At 39.0% G+C, this 26,063-nt stretch overlaps 1 protein-coding gene across 2 annotated transcripts; it reads left to right on the top strand.

The window, feature by feature from the left end:
- On the top strand, positions 1 to 26,063 carry LOC144018671 (SH3-containing GRB2-like protein 3-interacting protein 1). Of its 2 annotated transcripts, XM_077521112.1 has the most exons (24): positions 1 to 405; positions 4,022 to 4,085; positions 6,530 to 6,575; positions 7,166 to 7,222; positions 7,495 to 7,552; positions 10,011 to 10,186; positions 10,323 to 10,334; positions 10,737 to 10,748; positions 11,533 to 11,557; positions 11,638 to 11,701; positions 11,897 to 11,967; positions 13,033 to 13,107; positions 13,174 to 13,236; positions 13,326 to 14,081; positions 16,117 to 16,238; positions 17,161 to 17,311; positions 17,419 to 17,475; positions 17,775 to 17,886; positions 20,056 to 20,211; positions 20,785 to 20,917; positions 20,980 to 21,182; positions 23,403 to 23,467; positions 23,580 to 23,744; positions 23,833 to 26,063. In XM_077521112.1, exons 1-24 carry the CDS (start codon positions 396 to 398, stop codon positions 23,853 to 23,855), a joined length of 2,676 nt encoding a protein of 891 aa, XP_077377238.1. In that variant the 5' UTR covers positions 1 to 395; the 3' UTR covers positions 23,856 to 26,063. The 2 variants fall into 2 exon arrangements, with proteins under 2 accessions (XP_077377238.1, XP_077377246.1); XM_077521120.1 differs by lacking the exon at positions 17,419 to 17,475.

Below are 26,063 nucleotides of genomic sequence, written 5' to 3'. Positions count from 1 at the left end.
ACCGCCCATCCCCTCCCACCTCCGTCTCAGTCTTCCTCGCTCTCTCTGCCGTTCCGTGTTCCTCTTTTTCCTTTCCTGAACATCGCTCTTCTAAGGGATGGCGTGCGTTGGCCTTGCCAGGGCGTCCGGGACTTAGCGTGCACTGATAGGACCCCTTATTCCAGGATTTGCTGAACACCCCCCCACGGCTCCCTCGCTTTCTCTCCCCTGCTGTCGTCCACAGCTGCTACCCCCCCCCCCCCCCTCTTTTTCCACCTCATCTCTGTATATGGGAGTTGGGCCTCTGGGGGAGGAGGGAGTCAACCTCCATGCAATCATGCCCTGCCCAGGCATCCTTTGACCAGCTGGAATCATTTCTACACACCAGCGGCAGTATAGGATGAAAATCTGCAACCATGATGCAAGGTAATCTGTACACTCGATGTCTCCCACCCCTTGCGTCCTCCCATTTGCCCTCTTGTGTCCTGCTGGGCTAGTAAGAACTGAATACATTGATGTGCTCTGTCATGCAGTGTGGACTGCTGGGGACACTTTGTTCATGCATTACTAAGCATGGTGACTGGATTGTTGTGCACTGGCTAGCTATGTTCGATGAGTGAGGTGTGGTTAAAAAAAAAAAAAGAAAGAAAGAAAAAGATGGTGGTCTGGTGCAATGTAGTCCTGCTTGTGTCTTGTCATGTACTGTCACATTATCATTGTGATTGTAGTTGTCTGTACATTGCTATGTATGCTATGTCGAGTTTGTGTGCTGTATTTGTATTGATGGCTATAAGGTGATCAGCATCTTGCACCTTGTGCTAACAGTGCCCATTTATCCTCAGTCAAATGATAAACTATCGCAATGGTAAATCATATACATCAACATGAATGACAGGTTCCTGTCTTAAAATACTGTGTGAACCTGCAAATGGATGGTAGCTAAAATTAGCCAATGACCTGCAGCTAGTCTCCCGTGGTGTTATATGTACTTCCTGAGGTTGAGGATATTCACGTGTTATATGCCGCTCGTAGCTTTTGTTAGCCACTCATGTCGCTAATTGCGCTCATCAGATATGCTGCGTTTAATACGACTGAACATGCTAATGTTCTTGTATACAGTAGAAGCCTTGTCTGGCTTGTGTGTTACTCTGCTTGATAAATTGATGAACATTCAATATACTATTACTACGAGTCGCCTACCCACTTATATAGATGTTATTTACCCTGGCGACAGAAAGTCTACACACCCCTTTTCAAATGCCAAGTTTTTGTGATATATATAATAAAAGACAGACTAAGATTTCAAACTTTTTTCCACCATTAATGTCACCTCGAACCAGTATATATATTTGAAATTCCCAAACACGTGGGAAATGTGTGATGGTCTGATGAAACCAAGTGTGAACTTCTTGGCCATAATTACAAAAGTAAAAAACGCTGCTCATCCCCAAAGGAACACGCTATCTATGGTGAAGCATGAGGGTGGCAGCATCATGCTTTGGAATTCTCCTCATCTGGAATTTGGGCCTTGGACAAGGTAAAGGGAATTATGAACAGAAATACCAGTCAGTATTAGCACAAAACCTTAAGGCGTTTGACATAAAGCAAAACAATGTCAGGAAAAGCCTACTAGAACAACTGAGGTCTATTTGGGGTTAATCATAGGCACTTTAAATGGTAGCAGCTCTGTGCTGACTCCCATTAAATGTGTTTGAATGGCATTTGTTAATTTTAATCTCCCCAGTTATGAGGGTGTGCACACTTGTGCCACTACATTGTTTCATTTATTTTTACTTGCCTTCTCAAAAAGATCTTTCTAAGAAAAATCACTTCACTTGCAATAATAGTGGAAAGAGTTTTGAAATTGTTTATTGTGGCCTCATTTTTTGATGGCACAGAAATCTGGCATTTGAATGAGGATGTGTAGACTTTTTAAACAAGGGCCTCCCAAACATTTTCCCCCTCAAGATTAGAAACTTGTTTTCTCCTCGAGACCCAAACATTCAAAATATACTACCATCAAAGCATATAACCTACAATTAGCCACAAATGCTTGCAGTTTTTAATTAGAAAACCAACCCTATATTTGAGAAAGGCTGCTTTAAACAAAAAGGAAATATAAATCGATCTAACTTGACAATTCTTTGAGTGGTATAAGCTGGGAATGTCTCCAGTTAGTTAAATGAATGGATGGATAAATGTTTCAGCTGCAGAGACACATTTGAAAAATTTTCATATTCATTGTATACAGTCACTAATACAGTTGCGACTGGCTGAAATTAGCTTTGAAGCTGTGAATATTTACAAAGTGGAATGATTATTATTCATGCATCAGTTTTGCATTGATCGCGTCACAGAAAAGTGGAGCCCATTGCCTCATTTGTACAGAGATAGATGCACAATGTCGTTATAAAAAGTGACTCCTTTGTACAGTATCTGCACCCTTGGAGCAGGTGAGAGTTGTGAGCAGGCCTCTTCACTGCTTATTACGCTAATGAAGTGAACACATTCATTAACATTTGCTTGTGTTTCCTTATTGAGTCTGTGCAGAGTTCAGCTTCATTTTCTGGAGAAGCTGTTTGTCGATAGCCAATGTTTCTGTCTAAAGCAATATACTAATTCATTTAGGTTACCGTATTTCCGCACTATAAGGCGCACCGCATTATAAGGCGCACCTTCAATGAATGACATATTTTAAAACTTTTTCCATATATAATGCGCTACAGTAGAGGCTGGGGTTACGTTATGCATCCATTAGATGGTGCTGCGCTAAAGGGAATGTCAACAAAACAGTCAGATAGGTCAGTCAAACTTTATTAATAGATTACGAACCCGCTTTCTGACAACTCCATTCACTCCCAAAATGAATAAACAGCTGTTTTATTATTTTCTCTGAGGTAAAGTATAAGTATTAGCTAGCAATCCAAGATGGCGGGATCTTCTGTGCATGCACGTCACCGATAGCGTATTAACAGCGAGACCTGTTGCGGCTCAATACTAATCCATATATAAGGCGCACTGGATTATAAGGCGCATGGTCAGCTTTTGAAAAAATTGAAGACTTTTAGGTGCGCCTAATGCTACGTTCTCACCAAATCCGAAAAGGCGGACTGGAACGCTTCATTCGCGAGCGTTTCACCGCGTAGTGTTTATGGAACGGTTGCCACTCATTCGCGCTTTCGTGCTCACCGGAGCGGAGGAGGCGTGTCCCTTGGTGAACAAGGAAGTGAAGAACTTTAGCGAGTCAACAAAAAGTGAGCACCGCTAACTACTTTCACCTCTTTCCTGGGACTAAACAGCCGTGGCACTATTTTCTCCTATTTTGAGGTACGTGATAGCACTTTCGCTTTTTTTAGTGGCAATCGGGCGGCCGGCATTTGAGCTAAAAATAGCTTTGGCGTTAATAATAAGCACTGCTGCTTAACTCAGTACAGTTCAAAAGCAAGTAAACAGACTTACCAGCACTTTCTTGATCATCATTCTGTCACGGCTGGCCGTGTTGTTGCGCTCGGGGTGACAATAGAGAGAACGCTGTGTGTGACATGGCCCGTACTCTAAGCCGATTGGCTACCGCGAGGCGAAACGCGAAAAAAGTTCAATTTTTTGAACTTCGACGAATATGCGAATGTGCGGATTTTCGTCGCAAATGTGCGGATTTTCGCTGCCGCGCACCGCGTCCCAACGCGCCAAATGCGTCCTCCGCGCCGCCCCACGCACTTTCGCTCCGTTGCGCGCGAACTCCATTGACTACAATGCAAACGCGCCGCCGAATCGCCGTCCCTCGCTTTTGGTGAGAACCCAGCATTATAGTGCGGAAAATACGGTACTTTACATAAACTTCAAAGTTACTCCACCTTTGCTTTCTTACTATTGTGTACATTTTAATGTCAAGATAATACACAGTGTCTTGGTACATATTCTGCTCTTCTGTGTTATTTACTTTGAAATGTATTTAAATGTCAATATATTTTACTATACCCGGTGCCAATACTAAATTCTTCATGATGTCAAGTCTCCTTTCTTTCTCTTGTATGTGTTCTAGGACTGAAAAAACGAACCAGGAAAGCTTTGGGCTTACGAAAAAAAGAGAAGGATACAGAGACGACGTAAGTGACCTTGGATATGCTCGTCCGACCTTTGCAAAAATACTTACGACAAGCTAAATGTAACTAGAAATGTAAGCTTGTAGAAAATAACAATGTATCCCACAAGGCATGCTACTGATTTTCTCATACACTAGTATCCCCATATGTTTTGTTTTTCTATATAATTTGGATGTAAGGATAACTGCAATATCCTGAAATCGCAATATTAAAATTGCCACAATATATCGTCGTCGTCATGTCACAATATTAAAAGCAGCACATTCTGTTAAAAAGTCAGGTTGATTTCCATTTGTGCAGTTGTAGCACCCTCTGGTGGCTAGTTTTTTAGTGCAGTTTAATTTTCACAAGGCATGTTTTGGCCCTTCTATGTTTAAAATCCACATTAATGGTCAGATGAAGGGGGACGTAATATGCTTGTGAATTGAGTCAATATGTGGAGGAACTTAATATGTGCGTGCATTAGCAAGTAAGTGCCTCAATATTAAGTCTTATTAGAGATTGTAGGTTGTTTATATGCATTGCAGTAATGTACAAAAGCACAATATTGTTTTTTTTCTTTAAGTATGAGCTTTTATTTTTATATTTATTTATTTATTTATTCTTGCAATATTGTGACCTTTTTTAATAGTGTGAACATCCCCACAATATCGTGAGCTTCATATTGTGATAATATCGTATTGTGATGTTTAGATATCGTTACATCCCTACTGCGGATTGACTACTTTTAGTCATGTTTAATCCCAATCCTGATTTGACTTTTGTAATGATAACCTGTAGATATGTGAGGCAAAAAAGTATAATTTGGTTGAAATGTTGAACATTTGGAGCCTGGGGAATTTCCTTCTCTCTTCTTGTTTGTCGGTGCCTTCCTTGTTAAAGATAATACAGTGTTCCCTCGCTATAACGCGGTTCTCTTTTCGCCTTCTCACTGTATCACGTTTTTTTTTTTTTTTTGGTGCAATTTTGCATTCTTTTTTTTTTTTTTTTTTTTTTTTTTTTTTTTTTACAGTAATGTACCCATTTTATTAAATGTACGAAGGTTTGGACATTGTGAATGTTTAAATGAGAAAAAATTGAGGAAATGTAAATGCCTCAATTAGAAAAGTGTATAAACTGTGTGCTGGGGGGTTTTAGAGCCTTAAAACATTTATAATAAATGTAAAACATCAAGCTAACTACTTCACGGATTTCATTTATTGCGGGTATTTTCTTTCTTTTTTTTTTTACCTAACTCCAGTGGAAAACGAGGGAACACTGTATTTCAGGAATGCCTGTGGAAATGGACGCAAATCAGGCCAAAAAAGTACACCTGGACTCTAGAATGAACTGATTAAAATGTAGTGGTCACTTTTTTAACTCACTGTCATGTAGGGGTGTTAAAAAAAAAAATCGATTCGGCGATATATCGCGATACAACATCGCGCGATTCTCGAATCGATTCAATAATCGGCAGAATCGATTTTTTTTTTTTTTTTTTTTTTTTTTTTTTAGGATTCACACCTTGAAGAATGTTATATGAACGGCACATTAAGCCTTAATATTTTTATTTTAATGCTGTTCAAACATGAAACAGATTACAACCTCTATAAGACTGAAATTTCAGATAAATAAATAATACATTTTCATATAAATCTTACACTCTACAAGCTTACTGATTAGTATTTTCTAAATATGAATGAAAAAAAATCGCAACAATCGACTTATAAATTCGTATCGGGATTAATCGGTATCGAATCGTGACCATTCGTATCGGGATTAATCGGTATCGAATCGAATCGTGACCTGTGAATCGTGATACGAATCGAATCGTCAGGTACTAGGCAATTCACACCCCTACTGTCATGATTACATAAAGAACATAAGAGGAATTCTAGGTAGTGTTGTTCCGATACCGATACTGGTATCGGCAGAGGTGCCGATACTGCATTAAAACAGTGTTATCGGTATCGGTGACTACTCACAAGTAACATGCCGATACCATTAATTCCAACGCTAATATAAGATTTTGGATGCAGCATCTTGCGTCTTGCTCATGCACGACATTCACTGATATGTGACATGTTCACTGCATGCCGATCTAAGATATCCTATTGGCCCTTGAATGCTCTGAACCAATGGCAGGACAGCTTTTTCATGTTGAGGAAAAAAAAACTTAAGTATCGGCATGGTATCGGTATCGGCCGATACTGCGAAGCTGGATATCGGTATCGGAACGACACTAATTCTAGGTTGACAAAATCCTGATTTTTTTTTTTTTTGTGTGTGAATGAATACAGTTGCCAGATATATTTAAAAAATCTTTCCTTCAACATTTTCTTGCCATTGTTTCAAATGCTTGTGGACCTCTCAACTGAAAACCAGTATAGAGTACAGCTAGACCAGTGTGGATGCTCAAGTCACAGTCACACTATTGTATTTATGCCTCTTTTTTTCATTCCTAACAGGAGCTCACCTGACAAAGAAGGAACTGGTAGCGGAAAGAAAGGAAACGTGGGTATATGTTAGAATTTTATTGTCGTGGCTATTTCACCTCTGCACTTTTCAGCATGTTGTACAGTGTACAATATGACTGTCTAGCATGGCAAGCTGTTGTATAATACTGGGGAAAAGTGGCTGTTCTCACAAGAATTTTGCAATTCACTTTTAGGGTCCCTCGCATGCTTTTAATATGATCTGTCATGTTTATTGGTGTAGTAGTGAACACATCTGCATCACAGTTGAGAAGGTCTGGGTTTGAATCCCAGGCTTCCTGTGTGGAGCTTGCATGTTCTCCCGTGCTTCCCCTGGTACTCCGACTTCCTCCAACATGTAAAAAGAAATGTTATTCATGCTTGGTTTGTTGAAGACTCTGGACTGTCCATCGATGTTAGTTGGAATCGTTGTCGGTACAGTGACAATCTTGTCCAAATAAATCGGCTAGTTGCAATTCATAATTTGAGCAAATGTCATCCTAAATTTGTGAGGTTATTATGACGGTCAGAATACCATGCTTTTTTTTTTTCCCTTTCCATTTTATTTATTACTTGTATTCTTTATGACACTCCTATGATGTTGAGCTTATTTGTTGTCATTTTGTACAGAAAAAGACTAATGGAGCAGCCAATGGTTTCTATGGAGAATTTGACTGGGACAGATACGTGAGTGTTCATTGCCATCTCGTGTCTTGCTGATACCTCCTTCACTTTTGCTATTCGGCGCACATAAGTCATGTGATCACTGGTTTTAACCGAGCACAAGCTCGCCATGTTTGTGCGTCTGTTTTCACAAGAATTTAGTCAAGCATGCTCATCTTCGTAAAATTAACTCTTGTGTCAGTAAGACTACTACAACAGAGTTGTCTGCAGAATTCTTGTGAGAACAGTTCGAAGAAACTTGTGATAATTTGTCATTTTTATCCTTGACATTTCAGGCATCGCCAGATGTAGATGAGGAAGGTTTTAGCCAACGTCCTGGTGATGAAGGTGATGATATCCTTTTTTTTTTGCGAGCAGTGACAACATCCATTTCCTGTACTGCTTATCCTGTTCAGTGTCACTGGAGTCGATCCCAGCTGACCCCAGGCGAAAGGTGGAGGCAGGACATATATAGAGTTCGACAACTATTCACTTATATTCATATTGTCAAATAAACTAACTATCTGTCTTTAAGCTACAAAAAAGAGCCATACGAGTTATTAATAAAAAAAAGAAAGAAAAAAATTAATTAATGATAATGATAATGATAATAATAATAATAATAATAATAATAATAATTAGGGGTGTGAATTGCCTAGTACCTGACGATTCGATTCGTATCACGATTCACAGGTCACGATTCGATTCGATACCGATTAATCCCGATACGAATTTATAAGTCGATTGTTGCGATTTTTTTTCATTCAAATTTAGAAAATACTAATCAGTAAGCTTGTAGAGTGTAAGATTTATATGAAAATGTATTATTTATTTATCTGAAATTTCAGTCTTATAGAGGTTGTAATCTGTTTCATGTTTGAACAGCATTAAAATAAAATATTAAGGCTTAATGTTCCGTTCATATAACATTCTTCCATGCTCAAGGTGTGAATCCTAAAAAAAAAAAAAAAAAAAAAAAAAAAAAAAAAAAAAAAAAAAAAAAAATCGATTCTGCCGATTATTGAATCGATTCGAGAATCGCGCGATGTAGTATCGCGATATATCGCCGAATCGATTTTTTTTAACACCCCTAATAATAATGATGATGATAATAATAATAATAATAATAATAATAATAATAATAATAATAATAATAATAATAATAATGGGGGCGGCAGGGTGCTGAGTGGTTAGCACATCCGCCTCCCAGTTCTGAGGACTCGGGTTCGAGTCCAGGCTCCGGCCTTCCTGGGTGGAGTTTGCATGTTCTCCCCGTGCCCGCGTGGGTCTTCTCTGGGTACTCCAGTCTCCTCCCACATTCCAAAGACATGCATGGCAGGTTAATTGGGCCCTCCGAATTGTCCCTAGTTGTGCTTGTGAGTGTGAGTGGTTGTTCGTCTGTGTGTGCCCTGCGATTGGCTGGCGACCAGTTCAGGATGTACCCCGCTTACTGCCCATAGCCAGCTGGGATAGGCTCCAGCACCCCCCGCGACCCTTGTGAGGGTCAAGCAGTTCAGAAAATGGATGGATGGATAATGATAATAAAAATAATTATAATTATTATTATATCAAATAATATAATCATGAAGCAGCATTTAGAATTTTTGCTCTTGCAGGCGTCCAGAGCATGTAAATAATTGAATTCAGGACAGCTGGCATAAAGGAAAACCCCCTTAAGCAGGAAAGGTGTAGCTGAGAAAGAGTGTTGTTTACCTCAAGTACAATATTGTTAACTGGGACACAGATGTCTCACTCCACTGCAGCAGCTCCTGTGAGATGTTTGGACATGTTCTTTGACCGTTACTGTGTCAACCCATTCTCCAATTGCAGAGACGTAAATCGAGGCAAGACGAACAACATGCATAGAAAACTACATTTTCCCATAATTTCAAAATCAAAATCCACCCGTTTTTAACACCCAGCTCAAGGGGCGGCCATTTTGTCACTTGCTGTTGACTGAAAATTACATCACAGTTGCTCAGGGCTCAGGTAACAACCTAACCTGGCAATAGCCAGATGGGCACCTCTCCACAGTAATTTCGTCGGGAAAAGGCGGGACATTCTGTTCAATAATTCAAGCTGATTGGACGATGTGACATTCTACACGTTTGTTTTAACCAGTCAATGCCACGGGTGAAAATTTCGTGTTCGTTCTTGTCGAAGGGGGCAAAAGCACGAACATCTTACCAGCTAGAAATGCACGAAGCGCCTCTCGCTGTTCAACATTCAACAAGGAAACCGTGAGTAATTCTGCGAGAACAGAATTAATTGCAGCATCCATTCGTCCATGTTAGGTTTGTTTGTTAGCCTCAGCATTGGCGCTGGCTTCCTGGTTTCGTCACAGTTGCATGTCCCGCCCCCCAACACAATGTCGCTCTGTGATTGGTCCGAACCACGACGGTTATCTGCGGGAGCGGTACAAGATGTATTCTCCGGGGTTTGTGAACTCACAAATTCTGCGAGAATATTATTGATTTATTATTGATTGATTGAATTTTTATTTTTTATTTTATTTTTATTGTTATTATTATTAGTAGTAGTAGTATTATTAATTCAATCTCGGTGTAATAACCTTATTTATTCATTTAAAAAAATTTTTTTTTATTATCTTCTTATTGCTGCTGTATATGTAAATTTCCCAGAGGGAGCCATCCCAAAGGGATCAATAAATTCAAGTCTAAGTCTAAGTCTAAGTCTTGCGAGAGCAAGGTTAGTAACAACCAGTCACGGTTCAGATTCAGAAAACTTTTTATTTTAATTCTGAAGAAGGTTGAAAAGTACTCCTTTGAAAAAGTCCTTGACAAATGTTCACCAGCTTCCACGGGAAAGCAGTTTTTCTCCTCCAGCGATTCAGAGGACGACGAAGAAAGCAAGAAAAAGTTTCAAATCAAGATCAAACCACTGGTGGCGGAGAGTGCCAAGTGCATCCCTCCATCGTTGGATGAGCTAAAAGCCTCAGTGGGAGGTTTGGCGCTCTCGCCGTCTCTGGTGAGCGAACTCGGGGACAACACTTTGTTTTTGTTTTTGTTTTTTTAAGCATATTTAATGACTTATGATGTTGCTTATCTCATTCTTTTTTCATTTGTGTCTTTTTTTTTTAAACTTATCTCCTGTCTTCTTGTAGAAGAGAAGTCCGGTAAGCCATTTTTTTGTTTTTGTTTTGTTTAACTGTCCGCATGAGAACCCCCTGAGAGTCTCCGCTTTGTTGCGCTTGCCACAAATGACCTTTGAAGCTGTACCCTATTTTGCATGATTAATGTCTGTCAGTGTACAGCTTTACTGGTCTGGCTGTCACATAATGCATACAAACAATAACACACAAGTCTTCATGATGACCAAGCTAGTCTCATTGGGACCTACTTTGTAAATGTTCATCATTCTAATCTCTTGTGTGTTATGGCTCACATTGCATTATAAAATCTCTTGTAGTTAAAGTAAAGCGGAACACTGTGTGCAGTTTTAGTTGATGTACATTTGACTGATTTGTCACTCACTTTCTGACCCAGGTCTGTTCTCTCTTCCTTTTTGCTGGTCTCAGAGACGTAGCCCGGTGAGTTTGTGGCAACGTCTGCTCACTGTTTCAAAGCAGACACCCTGAAACCTCTCATCTCTTCTGCAGTGCAGAAAGCCAGACAGTTTTTTTCTTTAGGCATGCTCAGAAAAGTGATGACAATTGGAGGTAGTAGCTTGGAAGTATGACGTTAGTAGTAATGTATTAGAGACGTGATGTGATGTGACTTAATAATAGACAATAAAATAAAACAGGGGTGGCAAACTGCAGTCCTCGAGGGCCGGAGTCCTGTAGGTTTTATAGATTTCCCGACTCGAAGTGCAGCTGATTGCAATTAACTGGCTCGTTATCAGGCTTCTGCTGAGCTTGCTGATGAGCTGATCATGAATCAGCTGTGTTGAAGAGGGGAAATATCCAAAACCTGCAGGACTGCAGCCCTCGAGGACCGGATCTCGCCACCCCTGAAATAAAATGTAGACCCCTTTTCAGTACACTCAAAATACTTTTTGACAAAAGCTCAAGTAACATCACAACACCGATTTGGTTGAGATTTGTCTGGACCAAGACTGAAGTCAACTCTCAACTCTAGAGCACTTTAGATAACCACAGTTTTAAATTCAGGTTGCTATTCCTATAGCTTTTGTCATGTTCCAATCTTCCAAAAAATAGTCATTTTACAGTTTAGTTTGTTTTTTATTTTTATTTTTACCAGCAATCGTGCTACCTTGCATATCAAATACATGACAATTCAATATTTCCTTGTTCAAAATAAAATGATTTATGCTTCGAATGTCTGTCAATTTTTGTTGGTCTTTTTTTTCAGGGACAGATAAAGAGGCATCTGTCATGTAAGTGCATCTTATTATCTTTGTTGATGCTGATTTTTTACAGAGCAGCAAGTTTATCTGCTGGTTTTTGTTTCTTCTAGGTGAAGAGATTGCTCGACCGAGACGCTCGACCCCCACGCCAAGTCCCGCACCTGACACCCCAAGGTTTTTGATTATTGGCTGTTATTACCTAACCTGATTAAGTTGAATTTCAGAGCCCACAAAGGTTTTCTACACTGTCTATATTGTGTGTACACCACAGCTAACCCTAATGTTGAAAGAGGATCCACTTTCTGTTGTACTAACATGAAGTTAGAATCTGACTTCAAGTTCGAAGACTTGACACCATTCTCTTTGCAGTGACAGACTACCACAGAACATCCCTGCCTTTTTTGGACTGCCCTCGGAGACCCAGTATGCCAGATATGATGGTATTGAAACTCATATCACATGAATACTTATAAAGTAGGGGTGTAAGGCGATTAACATTTTTAATTGTAGTTAATCGCATGACTTCAATAGTTAACTCACGATTAATCACACATTTTATCGCTGATCTAAATGTACAATATTTTATTCTAAGTTTAATACTCTTGTTAACTCTTTTACTGCCACACATTATGATTACGAGCATTCATCAGATTCCGTCACATCTCATTGTAATTCCATACACCAGCAGCCCATTGAAAAGAGACACAATGCTGCCATCTTCTGGCCATAGTTAGGTGCTGCTTTTGATTCCACAACACATTGACCAGGCAGCGCTTCACTTAGACGTTGCTCCCTCCATTGAAGAAAAAAAAAAAAAAAACGTAGATGACGTCATTCCACGTTTATGGCAGCATACATCGTGATTTTACTAATCGTTATTCAACGTTTTTGGCAATCAAAGAGTTAACATAAAAGTGGAAAAAAAAATTAAAATAATAGAAATATGACTGCATCTTTTAGTCATTGATACAGTCATTTTATAATAATACATAAAATTGAGTTAAAATAAAAAATATGTAAAAAAAAAAAAAAAAGAAAAGTGTGATATTGATTTGTGTTGAGGTCATTTTTCTGCCACTAGATGGCATAATGGCTTTTGTAAGATGTTGGTGACAGCTCAGTGCATTTTTTAAGAGCGATCTAATCTTTAACATGAAGTAACTTGTGAAATTCTGCACATTATTAAAATTGTGAAATACAAAAGACTCAAGTCTCCACAAAAATTGTGAAATACAAGAGACCACCCAAGTCTCCACAAATATATGCATTATTGTAAAATTTATTTCTGCTAAATTTCCATGTCTATCTCTGCTGCAATGCGACTGGACTTCCCCCAGTACAGGCTTTCCAAGCAAGGGGCGATCATTAATCGCATTAAAAAAGAAAAAAAAAAGAAAAAAAAAGAGTGACGTTAAATGAACTTTAAATTAACTCAAAATTAATGCACTAATTACACCCCTAATATAAAGCTATTTCAGCGGCAACATTGTTCGTCATCTCTCCAGTGGTTCCTGCTGATGTCTGGGGAGGATCTCGGCCCAGGTCGGAGTCGCCTTTGAGCAGAAGTTTCCCGACAGGAGGTGAGTTTGTGTATAAATATTCTGTATTGCTGAAATGTTGAGACCTGTGTTAAATTGTCTTTGCAGCTCCTCCTCCGCTCCCTCCCAAAAACATATCACGGAGTCAAGGTTACACTTCACAATCTGCTGGTAAATAAGCCTCTAAGTACATTATGTGTTGGATTTGAATGCAGCTGCCTAAAATTTCCATTATTATGATTTTTTTGTTTTCTTTGCAGTTGATTTACCCAACGGCAGATCAACTCGCAGTTCTGCTCCCATCTACCTGAGCGTCCTGTCCCCGTCTTCCTACCGAGAATCTCCGGCCCCTGACCTCGACGATGTGTTTGGCCCCGTGGGCAGCCCGCGCACCACTGAGGACACCGCGTCCGCCAGATGGGTTACTTTCACAAACGACCGACCCCCACCACCAGATGAGCCCGCTCCGCCCCCTCCGCCGGATTCTCCTGCCCCGGACACTCCCTCGTCCACACCTTCCACCCCGTGCCTCTCGCCTGGACCACCTCCTAATGAGCCCCCACCTTCACCTCCAGTGTTCTCCCCCGAATCTTTGCCTCCTTTTACGCCACTGGACTCGCCCCCTTCCATCATGCTCGGACCTCCTCCTCCGGATGAACCAGCCCCTCCCCTCCCTCCTTACTTCTCTCCCACAAGTTCACCAGCAGTCTGCCTTGATGAGGAGGCGATTGATGAGGAGGTGCTGCAGTTTGCGCATTACTCACCCTCCCGAGTTACAATAAGTCCCGTGCCTCCTCTGCCAGCGGAGAGAAAGTCGCCTCGAGCGGGAGTTATATCACCCCTGGTTTTGGGGGGAGCAGGGGGGAAACGGACTCCAGAGGGAGTGCACCTGCGAGATGACATCCCAGACTTCACTGGTTCACCACGAGAGCTAACGCCGAGCTTTCGCGGAACGCCACCTCCTCTTCCTCCAACCACATACAGATCGATTATGTCTTCCCCTGGGCCTTATTCAGGTAGGCGTGGCTATTGAACTCTACAGATGAATATTGATCAAAATTAATGAATAGACTTAAGAACAGTATAATTTGAACCTTGCTCTCGTAAGATGAATTCTTGCGGTATTTGTGAGTTCGCAAAGAGAATACATCTTGTACCGCTCCCGCTAATATCCGGCGTGGTTCGGACCAATCACAGAGCGACAATGTGTTTGGGGGCGGGATATACAACTGTGACGAAACCAGGAAGCCAGCGCCGACGCCGGAGCTAACAAACCAACCTAACATGGACGAATGGACGCTGCAATTAATTATGTTCTCGCAGAATGACTCACCGTTCCCTTGTTGAATGTTGAACAGCGAGGGGCGCTTCGTGCATTTCTAGCTGGTAAGATCTTCGTGCTTGTCCCCCCCCCCACTTCGGCAAGAACAAAGACGAAATTTTCAACCATAGCCGTGATTGGTTAAAACAAACGTGTAGAATGACACATCGTCCAATCAGCGAGGTACCAGATGGATATTGCGGAACAGGAATATTTTTTTACACAAAAAAATAAGAAATAAAAATAAAATTACCAGAGACTAGCTCCCCTGATGCTAACTGCTCATCCGTCCTTTTTGCTGGATAATAGCCTGCAGTCTTTTGTTATTGTTTTCCCACAAGTCTTACTTACATCTCCCGTGTAATCCCAGCCCATTCTTCTCTCAAGCTCCGCTAGATTTGACAGTCTACTCACATGACCTCGTTCTTCAGTTCTCCCCAAAGATTCTCGATGACATTGAAGTTGGGGCTTTGTACAGGCCATTCAGTAACATTCACTTTGGCCTCCAGGAGGTAGTTCTTCACCAGGAGTGATGTATCTTTTGGGTCATGATCCTGTTAAAAGACAAAGCGGTGAACAATATCCAGTTTTGCTGATGACTGCTTTTCCTCAAATATCCTTTTTTTCTTCAAAATTCCTTCCACTTTGACAAGATTGCCAGTTCCAACTGCACTGATGCAAACCCACAACATAATACTCTCTCGCCGCCATGTTGCACTGCTGGGAAATGCTTAATAGAAAATGAAATTTCACGGGGAGGCTAATAAGTCTTCAAGTGTAAATCAGAGATATCCAGTTGAAAATGCACTATAAGTTTGATTTTAAACAACAGCTTTTTATTCACTTTCCTTCCAAGTCTCTAAATTATCCATCAGACTGTATTAAAGGTTCTTTATCTATTATGTGATTAGGGATGGGCGAGTACCAATGCCAGGTATCGATATCAGACTGATACCCATCTTTATTTCAAGGTATCTGTACTAGTGACTGCGTCCTCTTGAGGCCGTTTTTACGATCAGAACTAGAAATGAGAAATTAGAAGAAGAGAAATTGCCGTTAATTTTGTGCAATTATGAAAAAAGTCTTTCTCGGTTTTGGGGGCAATTTTATGTATCAAAACTACTAGTGCTGTTGGTACTTTAGTGGTATTGGTGACTACTCAAGAGTTGAGTACTGTACTCATACTGCTATCGGTCTGAAAACAAAAATGGTATTGACTTGTGATTGGCCGGCGACCAATCAATAAAACTCTCGCCTAAACCCAGCTGGGCTAACCTTCAGGTACCCACCACCCTAGAGACGTCAATTTGTTAAAAAAAAAATAATAATAAAACGAAGAAAACATAAATAAATATGTTTGTTAAATCTATATAGTAAGCTAAGCAGTAATATCATCCTAACTATACGTTACACTGAAGCAATAATAATATCTGAAAGAATTGTCATCTCATTTATGTTTTATTCATTCGTTCAAAGATGTTGAGATATTACTGTATAATTGTATATCGATAAAAGTAGTAATAAATGGACCTTTACTGCCATCTAGTGGTGTGATAGCATGTGATTAAAAGACGGATGATACTCTTCACAAAAACAAGGGTTTGCTGACGAGAACCTCTTGTGACACATTGTAGCCATTCAGCAAAGAAGACAAGTTGTCCTTTGAACATAAATCTGTCCCGCTTTGATATAAAAGCGGCGCTAACCTCAGACGATGGTATGTGCCTCAGGCCCGTCTTCGCCAGCCCGTTCTGTCACGCCACAATCCAGAGGAAGTCCGGTCCCCCCTCCTCCTCCGCCACGGCCTTCCTCGCGACCAAAGTTGCCCCCCGGAAAACCAATCCCAGACCTGGTATGTGTGGCGCCCAGGTTTGACCTTTGACCTTACATTTTATTTTCCGAATGTCTTGCTTTCTATGAATATATTTTGCGGTCAGCCTGTAAAAATACATTTACATTATTTAGTCATTTTTAAAATAGGCTATGCAATATATAAATACAATAACATTACAAATACAATGGCACTAAACAATTGTGCTGTGCCATCAATACTGTAACAAAAAAAAACCTTACTATAAAACAGAATAACATCAAATCATTTATCAGATAAATACTATGTATATGAAAGTGAATCAAATATTGATCAATATGTTGACGAGGAAAATGTTAGACATGCATATGGCAATATGTGCCACTCACATTCACAATTTGTTGTGTGATAACTTGCCATCATCAAATAGCGATGTAACGATATCCAAACATCACGATACGATATCACGACTTGAAGGCCACGATACGATAATTATGACGATATTGTGGGGAGGTTGGCGATATTTAAAAAAAGATCACAATATTGTAAAAAAAAAAAAAAAAAAAAGAGCTCGTACTAAAAAAAAAAAAAAAGCACAATATTGTACTTTTGTACATAACAGCCATGCATATAAACCACCTACAATCTCTTAATAACAGTGAGGCATTTACTTGCTAATGCAAGCACACATTGATCACTTCACAAGCAAATTAGGTTCCCCTTCATCTGACAATTAGCGTAGATTTTAAACATAGAAGGCCAAAACATCCCTCATGAAAATTAAATTGCACTAATAAAATAGCCACTAGAGGGTGCTAGAAATCAACCTGACTTTTTAACAGATATGTTCCTTTTAAATATTGTGAACATGACGACGACGATATTGTGGCAGTTTTAATATCACGATATCACAATATTGCCCTTATTATGACATCCCTATAATCAAACTATGTTATGCATCCAGACTCGGCCCTTCAGTCCTCCAGTATCTGGAAGCCCCCCACCTTTTGCACCACTGGCTAGGGCGGAGAGTTCTTCCTCCATCTCCTCCATAACATCACAGAGCGCGGCGTCCACGCCTACCTTAGGGAGGGAGCTCAATCTGTCCAACACAGGTACACTCGGGCTATGTGTGTGCTTCCATCTTGCTCATCATTGTGTCATTGGGTCACTGTCACGTCTGTCTTCATTGATCTTTTCCTCCTGTGTCTACTCAACTTAGAGGCCACGCAGCCTCTGGTCTGGTTTGACCACGGCAGATTTTATTTAGCTTTAGAGGGTGAGTCGACTCAGATGGTTTCTGCATGCCTGCAATAGGAACGTTTAGCTACCCTACACCCAAGCAATGCAATGAATTCAAATTGCTTTTAATGTAACATCACACCAGTGTGATCAATAGATTCAACAAAGTAATCAACTTCATTGCTCATCACATCCCACATCCATACCTTTATTTTGAGCTAGTCTGACTGATTGTGCTTTAATACCCTGCAGATAGTGTATAACATAATGCTGAATGTTTGACAGCGCTAGTATGTATTTATTTCTTTTTTTTTCTCCGGTATTTGTCCCATTTAGGATGTTCAAGAGGGCCCAGTCCACTTACCATGGGACCGCAGGACACTCTGCCAGTGGCAGCTGCCTTCACAGAAACTATCAACGCCTATTTCAAGGGCGCTGACCCCAGCAAGTAGGCCCATGACTGATGTTTATGATTAAACTATCATGCCTCCATAATATTGGAAAACACACAACAAATATGATTGCTACAATCTTGTGAATGTTGCCTTGGTTAGTGTGGCACTCTATAATATAATTTCATGAAAATGTAATAACATTCACACTAGGGCTGCACAATATATCGGAAAAATATCGATATCGCGATATTGGCCCTTGCAATATGCATATCGCAAAGGCACGCAATAAGTTTTATATGGAATTTCATGCTTTTTATATGAATTTGACCAGTCAGATGCTAACTAAAATGTGCATCGCCATTCAATAGTTGAAAATTATCAAGACATAATTACAATTAATGAACTAAGATTACATGAAGGTTGCTTATTTTGCCCCATGAAAAATGTTTTTCTTTCATTAGGTAATAAAAATGTAATTTCTTTAGGTAAATGTTAAATATCGCAATAATATCGATATCGCTATGTTCAGCAAGTATATTGCATATCGCATGTTTTTCCAATATCGTGCAGCCCTAATTCACACGTAACTCAATTAAAAATGCAATAAAATCCAATAATGTAATAATTTCACTGATAGCATAATAAAAATACTTTTTAGTAAAAAAATATTACATTTATAGGGTGACATATGCCCCGTTACTCTGACACTAAAACTGTTATGATCTGGATGTGGTGGAACCCAAAGGTGGAGAAACCAGATAGGAAGAGGACTCACAGGAAAGAAAATAACTTTATTGACTGGCAAAGGACTGGATGGAACGTGGACTGACATGACATGAGATTGGAATCCTTGACTTAGCATGACGTGAAAGGCTGGAGTAGACGTGGAGACTTGAGGAGACGTGGAGACTTGAGAAGACATGAATAAACTTGACCAGACTTAGATAAACTTGACCAGACTGAGATAAACTTGACCAGACTGAGATGAACTTGACCAGACTTAGTTAAACTCGACCAAACTGAGATAAACTTGACCAGACTGAGATAAACTTGACCAAACTGAGTTAAACTTGACCAAACGTAGATAAACCTGACTAAACCGCGACAAAACACCACACCAGGACAAGACAAAGTAAGGTAATGCTCCCATAACTCGTGAAAAAAACACCACTCCCTAAATCCAAACACTAACGAGCCACTAACAAAACACAGCTGGGAAACACAGCAGGCAGAGGGAACCAATTAGCAACACACACTGGGAAGGGGGATGCCACACAGGTGGACCTACTCAGACATAACAAGACAGGGGAAACACACAAGAACACCAGACAACCAACACTCTCACCAAAATAAAACAAAACCCAACTCAAACAAAATTGAAACATGACAAAAACTCTGATATAACAGTGAATTTAACACGTTAATGATTGTTTAACAATAAAACATGAACCTAACATTATTAAAGTGTAAGTCAACCTTGAACATTTCTTGACAATAATTTATGTGACCTCACTCGTCTAAACATGACATTCTGATTAATGTTACATTTTGGAATAAGAGTTATTCAGAAAAATCCAGCCATTTTTAGCCATCTCAGGGGGCGGCCATTTTGCCGTTTGCTGTCAACTGAAGGTGACATCAATGTTGCGCAGAGCTCAGGTAACAACCAATCACAGCGCAGCTTCAGAAAACAGGTGACCTGTGATTGGTTGTTGCTTGAGCCCTGAGCAACTGTGATGTCATCTTCAGTCAACAGCAAGTGGCAAAATGGCCACCCCTGTGATGGATAAAAACGGCTGGATTTTGCTGCTTAACTCATATTCCACTAACGCAATACAATAACATATTTAGACCAGTGGGGCTGCATAGAACAAATTATTGTGAAATCTTTGCGGTGGAACAGTTCTAATCAAGGGAGAGTTTGGTCTTTGGACTGAAAATGAGCATATGCTGCATTATTTGTCAAGATTTACGTGAAGTTTGGAGAGAAAAAAGACCCACCTGAAAATGATCAGTAAAGATGTTATTAAAATATCAGTCTTTTTTTCTTTTCTTTTTTTAGGAGATTATTGGTGAAATGATTGCATTATGGGGGTTTTATTACATTTCTAAGTGTGAGTGAGTTAAGTGCAAATTTTATTACATTTTCAGGTGGTATTATATACATTATAGGGTGCTACTGTTCGATCTCACACCAGCCTCTTCCTTTCCTGCAATTTCAGGTGTGTAGTGAAGATCACAGGTGAACTAGTGCTCTCCTTCCCAGCAGGCATCACCAGGCATTTTGCCAGCCACCCGACTCAACCAATCCTCATCTTTAGCATCAGCAACTACACTCGACTGGAGCAGGTTCTCCCCAATCCACAGCTGCTGTGCTGGTACGAATATGCAGCAAGAGAAAATGCACATTTTGATGCTATATTAACTCATTCACTCCCAGCCATTTTCACAGAAGCAATCCTCTGTTTGACTGGATTTTGACTGATTTTGCAAGGCCCACAGAATATTGTGTTCTATTGCTATAAAAACATGGAAAAAGAAAGATTAAAGTCAATTCTTGCATCAGACAAAAAAATCTGTTTCCTTTTTGCAGCAATTAGCATTAGAATATAGCTAAGTTTCATCATTATACATAAATCTATTTAGAATTGTGAGTAATTGAGCTTTTTTACAACATGGTCCTGGGTGATCTCCTTTACTCTGCTGCTACCTGCTGGCCGTTTGTGTAATAATAATTAACATTTCTTTAACCGTTCTTTGCAGTTGAGAGGCTGTATCTAAGCCTTCTGTATGCTCTAGCATAAAAAACAAAACAAAACATAAAAACGTTTAAATATGTCTTTGGCACACAACATTTAAAATAGAACGTGTATACAGTATATGTTTTTGGGAGCAAATGAGTTAAAAAAAATCACTGAATGGTGTCTTTTTTTTTTTTCTGATCCTTTTAGTGATTCCCCAACAGACAGTGTAGACACCAAGGAGTTCTGGGTGAATATGCAAAACTTGATGAGTCATCTCAAGAAAGTGGCTGAGCAGAAACCCCAAGCCACATACTACAATGTGGATATGATCAAATATCAGGTATGCATCCATGCGTTTGCCCATAAATCCGTCCATCAAATACTTGCTTGTGTGTATCCCAGGTGTCAGCAGATGGAATCCAGTCCACTCCTCTCAATCTGGCCGTCAGTTGGCGTGGCGATGCCGACAACACAGACCTAAGAATAGACTACAAATACAACACAGAGGCAATGGCGACCCCAGCGCCGCTTCACAACGTCCACTTTCTGGTTCCTGTGGATGGAAGCATAGCCAAACTCCAAGCTATGGTCCCACCTGCCACCTGGTGAGGCCTTTCTACATTCACTACTCATGATCAGTGACGCCGGTAAAGCCTTACTTAGTCCGAGTTGTGTAATCAGACTATAGTTACTCTTCTGATAAGTTATTTTGATCATTCTATTTGATTGTGTATTTAAGAAATATCAGTATTTAAGAGAGTGCCACCTCTTAGTACCACATATTCTAATTAGCCACCAGGCAGTAAGAATTAACAATTAAATGAACTGCACTCTTCACTTCTCACCCACGGTGCATTGTAAAACTAATGAATAATAAAATACAAAAATACACCTGATTCTTAACACTATAGTACTCACTAAAGTCATAAAACAAATAAATATACATTATACACGGACTTAGCTAAGAAACAGAATCTCTAGTATTGAATGTACTGAAATGCATTGTGGGAGTATTCAAGTTAACGTTCACATCTGAGGGAGTGACATCGTTTTCAGCGCATTGAAACTCCCGTGTCCATAAACAGCAATGGAGGAAGGAGAGAGCTTCTCTTCTTCTACAAAAATATTGAGGTTTGTTGCACAGTCAGCAGTGTTATCTACGTAGCTTCAGTAACACTATGTCAAAAACAAAACTGAAATAAAACAGATAGCAGTATGCATGCAAAGTCACACCAGATTGTGTGATTGCAGGAGGTCCCCAAATTTTGTTTAGATTTATAAACAATCTAGCTACATTATAAATATTGAGTTTTGTCAAATAAATAAGACTTCCTTTATTATAGAAATTATTTCAAAAATGTGTTTTGGGGTGTCTTTTTATTGATTTTTTTTTAAAATTAAAAACATGTGGCAAATGTGTTAAATAAAAAATTAAATATGAAAAATATTTTGTTTAATTAACAGAATTATGATATGACAAAAAGGTTGCTGTCTTTATTTTACTTTTAATGTAAACAAACTTTGTTCTTAAACATCACACTTCCAATTAAGTGGCAAAACGAGGCAGATTTTTTGGTATCTGCGAAATGTAACTATTAAAAGTAACTTGTAATCTAACTGAGCTACTTTTTAAAGAAAGCATTCGGGAAAGTAACTTAATTACCGTTTAAAGCAAGTAGCCAACGATGTTTGACTCACAAGATGCACACAAAAGAATGAGCAGTACAATGTGCATTGAAGGAAGCATGACTAAAAATAGTTCCAATTATGTCATTCCTTTATGTTTTTATTAGGGGTGTTAAAAAAAAAAATCGATTCGGCGATATATCGCGATACCACATCGCGCGATTCTCGAATCGATTCAATAATCGGCAGAATCGATTTTTTTTTTTTGATTTTTTTTTTTTAGGATTCACACCTTGAGCATGGAAGAATGTTATATGAACGGAACATTAAGCCTTAATATTTTATTTTAATGCTGTTCAAACATGAAACAGATTACAACCTCTATAAGACTGAAATTTCAGATAAATAAATACATTTTCATATAAATCTTACACTACAAGCTTACTGATTAGTATTTTCTAAATTTGAATGAAAAAAAATCGCAACAATCGACTTATAAATTCGTATCGGGATTAATCGGTATCGAATCGAATCGTGACCTGTGAATCGTGATACGAATCGAATCGTCAGGTACTAGGCAATTCACACCCCTAGTTTTTATAGTATAATATTATTGAGTGTTATTTTTCTCATTAACTCATTCACAAACGGCTGGCTTACTGGATTTGGACTGCTTTTGCAAGGCCCACAGAATATTGTCTTCTATTGTTATAAAAACATGGAAGTTTTTAGTTTCATCATTATTCACAATTCTAGTTAGAATTGTGAGTAATTGAGCTTTTTTCAACATGGTCCTGGTTGATCTCCTTTGCTCTGTTGCCACCTGCTGGCCGTTTGTGTAATAACTACCATTTCTTCAACCGTTCTTTGCAGTTAAAGAGGCTGGATCAAAGCCTTCTATATGCTCTAGCATTAAAAAAACAAACAAACAAAAAAAAACACAACAACAACACAAAACATGTATAAATACATATTTGAGACGCTTAAAACATTTAAAATAAAACGTTTTGGGGAGCAAATGAGTTTTTAAAAATAACACTTTTTTTTTGGCTGGGAAGCTGGAACGGATTAATGGCATTTCCATTCATTTCAATGGGTAAAGACAATTTGAAACACTGCTCTGCATTGTGACATTTACTGTTTGCTAGTGAATGAATGAGGCTTGCTGAAGTGGAAAACCACCATTGTTTCTTTTAAAGGAATCCAGAGCAGCAGATGATACAGTGGAAGATTCCCAGCCTTTCGAGTAGGTCTGAAAACGGAGGCAAGTTACTTTTGAAATCCTTTCAAACGCTCTGAAAGCTTTTCTGTTTCTTTCACAGTACATGATCGTTTTACGTTGAAATCCTTTGTGGCTGCATTTTTATGTCCTGTAGGTGTAGGGGCCCTGCTGGGCCGCTTCCAGATGACAGAGGGTCCATGCAAACCATCGCAGCTTGCAGTTCACTTCACCAGTGAGGGAAGCACCATGTCCGGTTGCGATATCCAGCTGCTCGGGACTGGCTACAGGCTATCCCTGATAAAGAAGAGATTTGCTGCAGGTTAGTTTGAACCGTTTGCCACATGGCTTTCTTTTGAAATCAGTTTGAGTCATTGTACTTTTAGCTTCTTTTTTTTTTTTCTCCACAGGGAAATATTTGGCAGATAACTAGCGGACATGCCTTGGCGCACAAACAGGGGAACGCAATGAGTTTCATGTATTTTAATCTTTACAGCATCCGTCGGTGGGAAAGACGGCTGCTGAGTGTATGCAAAATATTCAGTTTGTTACTTGAAACACTTTTGGGCTCTGAAGGAGTGAAATCCTAATTCACACCTGGGAATATTAATGAATCCATAAAGTGATGCAGCCAAACGTCCCTACTTTTGTGTAACTTATCATTGTAAATTTACTGTAAAAGATAGATTATATATTATGACCGCAATCTTAAGGTGGAAAATGTACAAAAATGTATATGATAAGGGAGGGTTACTTTCCAATTGAATTGTATTAATTTAGGGATTATTTAAAATAATAATAATAATTTTAACTAGACTTAAGTGCAATTCCTGGAGAAATTGCGTGGGAATGCTGAAAGCAAATTGAGAGATTAATTATGAAATTATAACCTCCTGGTTCCTGGACAATGCGCTTTACCAAGTGTGCCACCGAGTAGTATCAGACACCTGGTAATGATGATATGTTATATGTATGGAAGTGGGTGTGGAAAGTTATACTTAGAAGAAGTTCAATGACTGTCCCATTGAAAGTGAATGGGAAAAAGTTGATATTAAATGTTAAATTATGCAAATACTGTAAGTGATGTGGAATCAGACGATATATACCCCAGGAGGCGTGAATTTTTTTTTAAGCTAGTTGAAATTTGAACAATGTAAATTGGAAGTATTACGTGGGAGTTGTTAGGCGGCAAAAAAAAGTATGGAGAATAAAAATCACAATAACATATTGTTATTGTTACTCACATCTCCAGTCCCATTTGACTGACCTTTGTCATTTTCTTGTCAAAGCTTTTTATTTTTATGTATGCAGCCTTGAGAAAAACTTGAAACTTGAACTTGTAAGAACTATAAATAAATAAACAAATAAATACACATCTTTGCTCAAACTGAAACTTAGTTGATGTTAAGGCTGATATATTTGAAAAAAGAAGAACTGTTTGCCACTCGTTTGAAAGGCTTGCAAGGACAGAGAGTAGAGACTGGCAGTCAACCAGCTGCAGTAGTTTGACTTAGACAACAAAAATATCACAACACTGTGGGGGCATGTGCAATGCAACGCAAAACAAAACAAAAGAAGCAGACCATGGATGCGTGTGAGTGATGAAACACCTTTTCCCCACTTTGTGTTAATTGTCAGACTGAGCCTTAAGATCGACAAGGGTAGTGCCATATGTCGGGGGAAAAATTTCAAGAGTAATACTGTATTAGGGAAACACAATGCTGCTTGATATTTGGCCTTGATCTTATCTGGAGGTCTTGGTGGATATCAAAAGATGAAAAAAAAAAAAAAGAAGACGTGTATATGTATCTGCTGTGACTGACTTTATTTTCACCCTGTTGATTCTACATGTAATCATTTTTCTAATAGCAATATTGAAAATATTTAAATGTAAAAAGTGTAGATAAAGAGCTATGTTTCAAATATGTCTTGAGGCATATGGATATGTATGTGTTTGTGCTCGTTTGTTTATTGAGGTCATAAGGCGCTTAGGTTATATGGAACAACGGCATTTCTCCTCATCTATTGTTTACCATGGGTGTTTAATGTATACAAATAAGTGTTACTATTCATGAATAACTTCGGTGCCGCATGAAGTCTGCATTGCTCTTCACCAGGTGTTTGTTTCATTGTGATGCTTCTCCATGTCGGTAAGGTGTACTATTGTATAACCATGCTATTACTTTATCTAAAGTCCAATCCTGGTTTGCTATAGTCAAACTTATTTTCAATGAATTTGGCATGTAGTCTGATGGAGATGTTTGGTTTGCACATAAAGCACCTAATTATTATTTTTATTTTTATTTTTTTAAATATATATATATATATATATATATATATATATATATATATTTCATTGCTTCATCTTCAGAGTTGATCAACTATGTTGATTCACAGCTAATGGCCGAGGTGTAAGAACGGCAAATTCTTCAAATTGTTTCTTTTTTCTTTGCCATATTTTTGAGCCGATTGAACATGATGTTTTTAATGGCTGTACGTCTTTAAATACACAGAGAATATGCAAACATTTAATGTACATTTCCCATCCAAAGATTTGGAAAGCAAATATGTGAAAAAAAAAATCAATCTAATGTAATACCTGTTTTATTTGGGTAATAAAGAAAAAGAAAATTGTATTCTT

This window comes from Festucalex cinctus, chromosome 1, assembly GCF_051991245.1.
Source record: "Festucalex cinctus isolate MCC-2025b chromosome 1, RoL_Fcin_1.0, whole genome shotgun sequence".
NCBI lineage: Eukaryota > Metazoa > Chordata > Actinopteri > Syngnathiformes > Syngnathidae > Festucalex > Festucalex cinctus.
The sequence above is the reverse complement of the archived record's forward strand: the minus strand, read 5'-3'. Positions and strand labels throughout refer to the sequence as shown.

Excerpts from the sequence above, each read along its gene's own strand:
- LOC144018671 (XM_077521112.1), top strand. Across the intron at positions 17,476-17,774 it reads ATTTTATTTAGCTTTAGAGG|GATGTTCAAGAGGGCCCAGT; the intron begins GTGAGTCGACTC and ends TGTCCCATTTAG. Across the intron at positions 20,212-20,784 it reads AATCCACAGCTGCTGTGCTG|TGATTCCCCAACAGACAGTG; the intron begins GTACGAATATGC and ends TGATCCTTTTAG.